The sequence below is a fragment of the Myotis lucifugus genome, unplaced genomic scaffold, assembly GCF_000147115.1.
Source record: "Myotis lucifugus unplaced genomic scaffold, Myoluc2.0 scaffold_59, whole genome shotgun sequence".
Taxonomy (NCBI): Eukaryota; Metazoa; Chordata; class Mammalia; order Chiroptera; family Vespertilionidae; genus Myotis; species Myotis lucifugus.
The window spans coordinates 4,484,246-4,495,768 of NW_005871107.1; the positions used below are offsets into that span (position 1 = coordinate 4,484,246).

At 49.3% G+C, this 11,523-nt stretch overlaps 2 protein-coding genes across 2 annotated transcripts; one reads left to right on the forward strand and one right to left on the reverse strand.

The window, feature by feature from the left end:
* Positions 1-348: 348 nt before the first annotated feature.
* DPPA5 (developmental pluripotency associated 5) lies at positions 349-2,584 on the reverse strand. The gene is made up of 4 exons (XM_006089349.3): positions 1,735-2,584; positions 1,324-1,444; positions 1,022-1,201; positions 349-590 (listed from the first exon to the last, which is right to left on the reverse strand). The coding sequence occupies exons 1-4, from the start codon at positions 2,131-2,133 to the stop codon at positions 541-543; spliced, it is 750 nt and encodes a 249-aa protein (XP_006089411.3). The 5' UTR covers positions 2,134-2,584; the 3' UTR covers positions 349-540.
* A 2,362-nt stretch (positions 2,585-4,946) lies between these two features.
* KHDC3L (KH domain containing 3 like, subcortical maternal complex member) lies at positions 4,947-6,903 on the forward strand. The gene is made up of 3 exons (XM_014456399.2): positions 4,947-5,280; positions 5,447-5,626; positions 5,898-6,903. Exons 1-3 carry the CDS (start codon positions 5,112-5,114, stop codon positions 6,755-6,757), a joined length of 1,209 nt encoding a protein of 402 aa, XP_014311885.1. The 5' UTR covers positions 4,947-5,111; the 3' UTR covers positions 6,758-6,903.
* Positions 6,904-11,523: the final 4,620 nt, after the last annotated feature.

The window sequence follows — 11,523 nt, forward strand, 5'->3', positions numbered from 1 at the left end:
CAACCTGCAACCCAGGTACCTGCTCTTGACTGGGAACTGAACCCAAGACTGAGTTGCAGGCCAACGCTCTAACTACTGAGCAACACAGGCCAGGGCAGAGCGATTGTTTTTGAGTCAGTTCCAAACCATATCACATCTCCCCTAGATTGACCGGTTTTTGGTTGGAGCTTTATCTCAAAACTTTGCTCCTAGACACCTGCCCTTTTTTTTATATATATATATATACCCTAGCCAAGTGTGTTCTTGGACCTCTACACTTAGCTTTGGGTGGGGGAGGGGGGTTTCATTTAAGGCTTAAGTACAAAGCCCACCTTAACTGGAGATATTACCTCCAACCACACGTCGAGGAACTGTTTTAACATTTTATTCGTTAATTAGCAACCTTGGGAAAAAGTTACATCAGGACTCACGAGGCCAATGCAAAAACCCCCAACAAGCTGTTTTCCCTTGTTCCGCGGGGAGCAGACCCACTGCAGATCCACAGCCTCCTGTCCACATCCTGGTCCCCGGTCCGCCGGGTGCAAACGCGCTTCCCTTCAGCTACAGGCCGAGCTCGAGGGCACTCATGGCGTCCTCGAGTCTGAGCATCCCTGGATCAGAAGACAAAGGCGGGCGTGGTGAGGAAAGGGAGGCAACAGCCTGGCCAGGTCCTGGCCCAACGTTCCGGGCCTGGGATCCTCAGGGACCTCGGAACGTGGAACCACTGGGCCCATTCCAACCACCTCCGAGGAACTGGGGGGCGGGCAGGGTTGCGGCCTCAGATAACCCCACCCGATTAGACCAACCCGGGGCCCCCTCCCATCCAAGTCTCACTCCCAGGCCCCGAGGACCCGCCCACGGGCCTCCCCAAGGCGCCCAGGACCAGCCCAACACCGAGGGCCCGAATGGCGGTGAGGCCCGTGCGGGGGGCGGTTGCAGGGGGCACAGGAAGCAGGGGTGCGGAGGGCTGGGAGCGGGGGGGTGTGGGGTGAAGCTGCCCCTCCCCGCCCCCGCCCCCCAGCACCCGGCGAAGGCTTCTCACCTCGCTCCTGCCTCAGGCGGTGCCTCTCGGCCATGGACTGGAGCATCCACTTGGTTCGGAGCTTGTACAAGTAATTGCCGTAAACCACGACCTCGGTGAGGTTCGAGGATTCCAGAACCTTCAGCTCGAGCATGGCTCTGCTCACTTGCTCGATGTATGGGATTCGAGATCCTCCGGGGCCTACGTGGGGGAAGAAGATGGAGCGTTCAGACACCCCCCCTCCCCCACGGGAGGCCCAGACGCCCGCCCAGACGCCCGCCTGCCCGGGTGGAGGCACCCCAGTCAGGACTGGGCTCCCTTACCAAACATGGCTTCCAGCAGCGCCGTCTGGACCTGCAGCACCTCCGGGTCTCGCAAGTCCTCGGGGACTTTCACCCACGGGGGGATATCTTTCCGTCTCGGCATCGTCCCCATCTCGAATGCCTCGAAAGGAAAACCGCGCTCAGAGTTACGTTAGGCCTGAGGGAAACCCGCGCCGCTGCCGCCGCGCCAAAATTGAGCTCTCGGGAAGGCCCCGCCCCCAGCCAGGCCCCGCCCCCAGCCAGGCCCCCGCCCCGGAAGGGCCCGCCCTGGAAGTCCAAATCCGGGGCTCACATCGCCCTGCTCGCCCCGCCTCCTGCCTGCACTCGGATCTAGCACGTGACCTCCTGTACGTTCCCGAGCGCTGGTGGGCCCAGCTGTCCCCAAGTTCACAAGGTTACAAGGGTTTCCACCTGCATTGACTCTTCCGCACCAGAAACCCTGGGCCTTGGGAGTTCGCGGGACAAAGGCGCTACTCGTGCCCCAGGAACGAGTGGTTGGGCCTGAACCCCAGAAAGTGGAAATCCAGGTTGAAGGGTGCGAGAACCACCCGGGAGCTGCCAATCGAGTTTCAGCCTTTCGGCCTTCCACGTTCCAAAGGAGGGTCCGTTTCCTTCTCTGAGGGTTGGATCCTGGGTCTTCACATCGCAGGTGTGAATTCTGGGACCTCGGGAGTCATTCCTGCCACTTAACAAAGAGGAAACGAGATTTAAAAATTCATTATCGTAAAGGGACTCTAAAGTGCTCCCACTGTTCCAGTTCCTTGAAGCCCCTGAGCCTGGAAATTTTGAATCTACTATTTCGAAGCTCATCTGGCTCTGCCTGGCCACTAGAACCGAACCGTATGGTCCAGACCTCTGGCTCTAAATAAACTGGTTTATTTATTTTTTTAAAATATATTGCTTGAAGCGATGTACTGGGTTCACCCAATGAGGGTATGATTTCAGTGTTTTAGGGCTTCACAGATGGAGATGAAGCTGGGTCTTCCCAAGGCCACCTTATGGGAACTTCTACCTAATAATCCCTCAGCTGGCTATTATGACCATGGCTTATTTGAAAAGTCATATTTTCTTTCCTGAAAATTATAAAAACCAAACCTTTAGTTCTTTCTTAGGCTTCCAAGTTTCACTTTCAAACCTTATTATCCCATTCATAAGCATAGAAAGTTGGATTTTTGTGTTTTTAACCCTCACCTGAGGACATGCTTAGAGGGAGGAAAAGAGAGAGAAAGAAACATTGATGTGCATCAATTGGTTGCCTTCCACACAACCAGGGATGGAACCCCGCAACCCTTGTATGTGCCTTGGCAACCTTTCCATGCACAGGATGACCTTCAACCAACTGAGCCACTCTGACCAGGCAGAAAGTTTTGTTTTTTAATATATTTTTATTGATTTCAGAGAGGAAGGGAGAGGGAGAGAGAGATAGAAACATCAATGATGAAAGAGAATCATCAATGGGCTGTCTCCTGCATGCCCCACACTGGGGATTGAGCCCACAATCTGGGCATGTGCCCTTGACTGGAATTGAACCTGGGACCCTTCAGTCTGAAGGCCAATGCTCTAGCCACTGAACCAGGCAGAAAGTTTTAACAATTACATTTAATGGTCTCAAAATATCACAGGTTCCACTGACAAATTTAATTAACTAAATATTCTCATACATGGTAAAGAGCATTGCAAGGTACTTTAAGCCTCAAAAAACTTCCCAATTACCAAATAATTCCTATAAACCAAATAAATACAATTTATTAATATGTTGAACCTGAATTTCTCTTCAGAAATCCAATACTGCATATAAACTAATATTTCATCTTAACCCACATATCTAAATCAATTACTTATATATTTCAAATTGGAATTACAAAACTATTTCTCTAATATGTTAAATTATCTAAAATATTACAGGAAAATAAAATACCATGCATATGGATTCCTTCTTTTTTAACCACTTTGAAGAATACAGTACAATGAACTACTTATACTAAAATGTGTGCTATTTGACCAATTTTGACATATAGTTACATCAGTGGAACCTTCACTATAATCAAGATAATGCATATTTCCATCATCCCCAAGTTTCCTAGTGTCTCTTTCTAATCCCTTCCTCCTTCCAGCCCCTTTCCCAGGCAATCACTTCCTGCTTTCTATCACTATAGATTAGTTTTCATAGTCTAGGATTTCATTTAAATACAGATTCTTTTTTAACATAATTACTAATACTATGGTTTTAATTCTCTTAAATGTTTCTATACCCAATTTCTGAAACTTCAAGGAAGTAAAAAATCTACTCACACACACAAATGACAACAATATGCATAGAGCTGCAAGTATCCTTATCTCAACTAAGGGGAAATATTATCACCCTATATCATTTTGGTAGCAGAAACAGATTTCAGACTAGAGATTGTCATGGAGATGCTTCCTGGATTTGATCCTTCAAATTCAATAGGACCTCAGATTTCAATTTATAGTTGCTGTGTTAATGACTCCATAGCTCCAGGGGAGGCAGTCATGGAGCCCAGATCCTTGGGTTTCAGTTATACATTCATCTAATTCTTCTGCCTACCCACAGGAGTTTATAAGTCCATCCTGTGACCTTTTGTTTTGTTTTTTAATCATGTTTCTTTTATTTTTTTATTGATTTCATAGAGGGAGAGATTGAAACATCAATAATGAAAAATCATTCATCGGCTGCCTCCTGCACCACCCCCCCAGGGACCGAGCCCCCCCCCCCCCACCCCAGGCATGTGCCTTTGACCAGAATCGAACCAGAGACCCTTCAGTCCCCAGGCCAACATCTCTCCACTGAGCCAAACCAGCCAGGGCAATCCTATGACCTTTTGAATTGATATTGCCTTTCTTTGGCTCTTAATGCATATTCTGCTTAGGTCTCAAGACTGTGGACCATGTCAAACACCTACAAACTTCTCATGCACTTCTTTGGCCAACAGATCTCCATGGAGGATTCAAGGATGAGCCTGAATTCTGAGGGTCTCAGCCCGCTGGGCCTGGGCATGATACCCAACTACTGATGTGAGAGCTAAATAACTTCATCTTCCTGAGTAGCAGATAACAAGTAATGCTTTAAGCTGGGCAGAAAAATCGAGAGATGGAAATGTAATTGTGTTAGGGAATTAAGACATCAAAAATTTCAAGGGACTCCCCTCTAACATCCAAACCACACGGACCACCTGCTGTTGGCTGTGTTCAGCTGTCTCTGGCAGGTTAAGGAAGAAACTGGAAATGTGCTGGCTCTGGGTAGGGAACTCATTGGTCAGGGGTTCAGGAGGAAGTGGGAGACTTTAGCCCTTGAATACTATTTTACCCTTTTAATTTTTGCTCTTTTTTTTTTTTTTTTTTTGGTGTGTGTGTATTTAATTAGTTTTCCATTAGAAAGTTATCCCAACTCCTCAGGAATGCTAAAATGGCCCCATTAGAACTGTCTGAAAAGCACCCGGGTCCCTGAAAATATCAGTTTGCTTCTCTGCGGATATTGTCCTGCTGTTGGATCTTCCCTTCGACGCTAGAGCTCCGCCTCTCCCTCCCCGAGTGCGGGGAGCGGGGAAGGAGGGAGGGGCGGGCCCCGTGGGAACCCGCGGGCAATAGAGCGCACCTGTGCCGTCTCGGATCGACGCCGGCTGCGGACGGCTAGGCCTGGAATCCTATGAGCAGGGCGCGATGGGGAGGGGCTTGACACGGCCCTTATAAGAAGGCCCGGGCCCAAGAGCCGCTGCCGTAGCCAGGCCCACTTGCATCTGCACCAGCTCTGTCTGCGTGTCCCGCCCAGCATGGCCACCACCAAGCGCTTTCCCACGCTCGTGCAGCTGGAGCAGCGGGGCGGGGCGCCATTCCAGGTGCTGGGTGACCACGCCAAGCAGCCCTACTGGTTCCACACGGAGTACCTCAAGAGCCCGAAGACGGTTCACCTCGAGGCGTGGCTGGTGGAAGCGATCTTCGGTGAGTGGCGGGAGAGGGGAAGCCAGGGCGGCCTCCTTTCCCCAGCTCCCATCACCCAGCCGCACCGCACCTGGGGGCAAGCCTCCTCTGTGGCCCTGGCAATTCTCCCCCTCCCGACACCTCCCCTTCCTGAGCGCCCCTCACGGCCTTTCTCCCTCCTGTGCAGGCCCCGGCGGAGAGCACATTCCGCACGTCGAGTGTGTGTCGCAGACCCTGCTTCGCATTAACCAGTGGGACCCCGAAGGCGAGGCTGAGATCCTGATCTTTGGCCGGCCTTCTTACCAAAAGGATGTGTCCAAGATGATCATGAACTTGGCTCACTATCACCGCCAACTCCGGGCACAAGGTAGCGGGCCGGGAATAGTGAGGGGAAGCCTGGGCAGACCTTGGCTCACTTGGGAGGGATCCTGATGCGTCCCGGGTGTGGCCGGGCAGCGGTCTCATCCTCTTAGTCCGCCGGGAATGGGCTTCCTCTTTGCAAAGCATCTAGAAGCCCAAATGGACCCCGTGCTCTCAGATTTCGGCCCCACCCCTGCAGCCCTTACGGGTGACTCCTGTGGGGGGGGGGGGAGAGTTTGGGGACACAGGTGCGGCCTCCTCACCTGCTCTTCTTCCAGGCTCGCTGAAGAACGCTGCCGAGCAGGCCGAGCCACGGAATTTCTCCGCTGCAGTCCGGGTGGCTGCGCTCCAGGCCTCCCCCGACAAAGTCCGAGTGGCCAAGAGCCAGCGGTCCCCCGACGCTGTCCGGGAGAAGGCGACCCAGCGGTCCCCCGACGCTGTCCGGGAGAAGGCGACCCAGCGGTCCCCCGACGCTGTCCGGGAGATGGGGACCCAGCGGTCCCCCGACGCTGCTCGGGAGAAGGCGACCCAGCGGTCCCCCGATGCTGTTCAGAGAAGGGGACCCAGCGGTCCCCGACGCTGTCCGGGAGAAGGCGACCCAGCGGTCCCCCGACGCTGTCCGGGAGAAGGCAACCCAGCGGTCTCCCGACGCTGTCCTAGAGAAGACGACCCAGCGGTCCCCCGATGCTGTTCAAGAGAAGGGGACCCAGCGGTCCCCCGACGCTGTTCAAGAGAAGGCGATCCAGCGGTCCCCCGACGCTGTCCGGGAGAAGGCGACCCAGCGGTCCCCCGACGCTGTCCGGGAGAAGGCAACCCAGCGGTCTCCCGACGCTGTCCTAGAGAAGACGACCCAGCGGTCCCCCGATGCTGTTCAAGAGAAGGCGACCCAGCGGTCCCCCGATGCTGTTCAAGAGAAGGCGACCCAGCGATCCCCCGACGCTGTCCGGGAGAAGGCGACCCAGCGGTCCCCCGTCTGGGAGGCGGCGACCCAGCTGTTCCCCAACACAGTCTAGGAGGCGGCGACCCAGAGCTCCCCCAACACTACCCAGATCCCGGTTCCCAGGTTATGAAGGCATTTCGGGGCCTCGGAGCGCGAGCCAGGCAAGGTTCAAGTGAAAACCCCTCTCTGGAGCCCTAGTCTAGGTCCTGCTTCTGCAGCAGAAGCTGGGGCAAGTAAAGGGTGGTGTGGGTTGTTCTTGGTTTTCCCTCCCCACCCCCATGTTAAATGTTTGCTAGCACAAATCTAAAGTTGTAACAAAAGAATCGAATTTCCTTAATAAAGAATTGAATTACCTACCGTCTGTTGTTTGGCAGGTAGAAGGGGAGGCAATATCAGCTCTAGGCAATATCAGCTCTAGTCTGCAAGCAGGTGAGACCTGTTGGATTTCTAGCGGCCAGAGGTCGCAGGCTGGTGCTTCCCTCATGCTCCTTCACCGCACACACCTAGCTTTGCCCACTGAGCGGCCCCTCTGGCCCAAGGAGTCTGCCCTCACGGGGAAACCTCTCCAAACCTGGAGTGGGGCACCCTTTTCACGGTTAAAATTGATGTTTGAAATACAATGTAAGTTTCAGGTATGTAACATGTTAGTCTGACACATTATGAATGCCATTGTAGCCATAATTAGCAACTTTGTCAGATTTGGCTTCTGGCTCCAGGCAGCTCCAACACCAGGTGCCTGCTAGAAGGAAGCGAACTGTTAACAGCTGGGCACTGGGATTAAAAGACAAGAGCAAGCACCAATCTTAGTGTTTAGGAAAACTCATTTGTGCTCAGTGATCATCCTCCCATGCACCTAGGTCAGTTCCATTGGATTCTTTCAGTACACAAGCCTGGGTTTGGGGCTCTATCTCCAGGAGGGGGCATACAGGAAGCAGCCAGTTGCTATTTCTCTCTCAGATGTTTTTCTCCTTCGCCCTTCCTCTCTAAAATAAACATTTTAAAAATTAAGACACAAAAAACTTCAAGTCCTAGCCAGTTTCGCTGAGTGGATAGAGCTTAGGCCTGCGGACTGAAGGGTCCAGGGTTCAATTCTGGTCAAGAGCACCAACCTCGGATTCCTGGCCCTGGTTAGGGTGCATGAGGGAGGCAACCAATTGATGTCTCTCACATCGATGTTTCTCTTTCTGCCTCTCCCCCTCCTTCCACAGTCTAAAAACAAAAGTCAATGGAAAAATATCCTCAGCTGAGGATTTGAAATAAATTTTATAATGGAACTTCACTTTAAGGATCAGGGCAGTGGTATGTCTGTCATAGGCCCTTTGGTTACCACTAATAGGTGATCACTGTGGACGAAAGGGGCCATATGCTAACCTGACAAGCTCAGGGAAGGCCTGCATGGCGGTCTTGCAAACTCAGAGACCTAAAGTAACCACAAAGGATGGTCTGAAATTAAACTAAAATCAGTTATGGTGGGTAGTTAATGTCCTAGGCCAGTATCTTCACTGACAAGGTCAACCTTTACCTTAACTGAGCCTGTCTTTTTGTACCTATGATAACATACTAGTGTCCTTGAAATGTCTGGGTAACTTGTAACTTCCCTTTTTCCAGACCCCTTGGGGCACAACATAATGTGATTTTAGAGAAAGGGGAAGGGAGAGAGAAAACAAAACAGACTGGGTGGCTTAAGCAACATTTATTGTTCTCAAAGTTCTAGAGCAGTGGTTCTCAACCTTCCTAATGCCCGAGACCCTTTAATACAGTTCCTCATGTTGTGGTGACCCCTAATTTCATTGTTACAAATTGAACATAATTAAAGCATAGTGATTAATCACAAAAATATGTAATTATATGTGTTTTCTGATGGTCTTAGGCGACCCCTGTGAAAGGGTCGTTCAACCCCCAAAGGGGTCGCGGCCCACAGGTTGAGAACTGCTGTTCTAAAGGCTAGAAGTCCAAGATCAAGGTATTCCCAGGTTTGGTTTCTTCTGAAGACTCTCTTCTTAGCTTGCAGATGGCTGCCCTCTTGCTATGTATGTCTTCACATGGGCTTTCCTCTGTGCTCAACCTATCTTGTGTCCATATTCTTCTTCTTATAAAGACACCAGTTATACTGGGAAAAGGCCCACCCATATAGCCTTATTTTACCTTTATTAACTCTTTATAGGCCCTACCTCCAAATACACTTATATTTGGAAGTAATGGGGGGTAAGAAGTGCAGAATCATTTAATAATTTAATTTTTATTAATCTGGGGGAAATTGGAATAAATTTTAAGCATAACCCTCTTCCTCCAAATACCAGTCCAAAATGTTCAATGGTTTTGAGAAATCCCAATAGGAAAACCTGCAGGAATATTTGTCAGATTTCTACAGAATACCCTGGCTGGTGAGGCTCAGTGGTTGGCACATCGCCCCAGAAGGTAGCAGGTTTGATTATCCATCATGGCACATACCCAGGTTGTGGATTTCTCCCTGATCAGAGCAAGTGTGGGAGGCAACCAAACGATGTTCTCTCACACCGATGTTTCTCTCCCCCTCTCCCATACCTCCCTTCCTCTCTAAAATAAAAAAATCTACAGAATAAGAGCAAGCAGGAGTTCCTAAGCTTAAAGTAAGGATGAGGGCCCCAATAGCATGGGGTTCAGTGGCTGAGCATCGGCCCATGCACCAAGAGGTTGCTAGTTGGATTCTAGGTCTGGGCATACGTCTGGGTTGCAGGCAAGATACCCATTAGGGGGCGCGAAGTAGGCAGCTGATCAATGATGTTTCTCATAGATGTTTTTCTCTCCCCCTCTCCCTTTAAAAATCAAAACTTTTTTAAAAAAGGATGAGGGGAAATCACACAGAAAACAATAATTGGTTTAACTACATATAACAATTTCTCTCATGCAAAAAAAATATTAGTTCTAATGGACCAAAAATGAGAAGCAAACTAGGAATATGATCATTATCACTTGTAATCAAAGACATATTTTAAAAGACACGTGTGTGTTTAAAAACCCTTGCAAACAGCTAAAATCCTTTACTACTAAGGGGTAAAGAAAGTGCAGGAGTTAAATCAACTCAAACTTTGTCTGAAGCTGCCGAGCTCTTATCCACCCCTCCCCCCAAGAAATCTGCTTCCTGAAAGTGGAGACAGCAAGGGTTTAAGGTTGTTTTGCACAATTTGTTCATAACTATTTCACTGGTAATAGAAAAACAAATCCCCTGGTTCAGGACACCTTTGCAGGCCAGTATGTGTGTAGGGGAGGGAGGGGGGAGCGGAGCCAGCCAGCCTGGGGACAGAACACCTTCTGTGGGACAAACTGCCCAGGATCACAGTTCTCCAGTGAATCTCAGCACCAGCAGAATGAATGCTGATGGCTTAGCTTTCCTGTTAGAATACCCAGTCATGTGCAGAGAGGGAGGCACCCCTCTAGAACAGTGGTTCTTAACCTTGGCTGCACATTAGAATCACCTGGGAATCTTTTTAAATATATTGATTTTTCACAGAGAGGAAGGGAGAGAGAGAGTTAGAAACATCCATGAGAAAGGAACATTGATCAGCTGCCTCCTGCACACCTCCTACTGGGGATGTGCCCGCAACCATGGTACATGCCTTGCCCTTGAACCTGGGACCTTTCAGTCCACAGGCTGACGCTCTATCCACTGAGCCAAACCGGTTAGGGCGTGGGAATCTTTTCAAAATCCTGATTTCTGGGCCTCATCCTCCGGAAATTCTGTTTCTTTGTTACTAATGTTGTGGCCCCACCCCATAACAAAGAAACAGAATTTCTGGAGGATGAGGCCCAGAAATCAGGATTTTAAAAAGATTCCCAGGTGATTCTAATGTGCAGCCAAGGTTGAGAACCACTGCTCCAGAAGAAAACGCACAGCAGCTTCAAAGTGAGAGAGCCTAAAAGGCGAATCACAGATTGGAATTACCTGGGAGCTTGTTAGAAATGCAAATTCATGGGCCCAATGTACTGATCAGAATCACTCGAGAAGCATTAAACTTTTAGTAAGCTCCCAAGGTCATATGTTCAAGTTTGAGAACAAATGATGCAAAACAAAAACAAAAAAAGACCCAAAGTATATTGACCCAACATCTCTACCTCCTGTGAATGAAGGCCTGACTGACACCATAAAAATCATAAAATAGTAGTTTCAAAGAAACAGACCAAAAGAAAACCACTTAACAGGCCTTATACCTACCACGCACATCAAGACATGCATGAATCCTTTGGTTTGATTTATGACCAAAAGGGAGATGTATGGACGAAAGGGGCCACACGCTAACCTGATAAGCTCAGGGAAGGCCTGCGTGACTATCTTGCAAACTCAAAGACAAAGTAACTACAAAGGATGGTCTGAAATTAAACTTTAACTGAAAGCAGTAATGGTGGGTGGTCACCTCCTAGGCCGGTGTCTTCACTGACAAGGTCAACCTTTACCTTAACTGAACCTATCTGTCTTTTTGCATCTATGATAACATACCCTTGAAATGTCTGGGTAACTTGTAACTTCCCTTTTCCCAGACCCCTTGGGGCACAACCTAATGTGCCTGGGCTCCAGGACAGATATCACAAATTCCTTCATTGTTATGTTAATTATTCCTCCACCCACCTAAGTGTGTGTCTATCATTTTACCTTTTACCCAATCCCAGAGGTTTCCCCTTTGCTTTCTCCCGCCTCTCTAATCTATCACCAATGGATTTCATGTAACTCACCTACGTGGCCTCCTTTGATTACAATGTATAAAAATAAATGAGAAACTTCCATTCTAGGAAGCATTATCTCAATTCGTTGAGGTTCTGCTTCCCAGTAACTGTCCAGTTTGGCTCAAATAAACCCACACAAAAAAATTTTTTTTTCAAAACGACATGCATGAACTGTCAATCTTTTGTAAATTTGCTTAATTTTAAGTGAGCAAAGATTTTTATGCCAGTGGACAAAAAGGAAATTCATTTTATTACAACAGCACTCA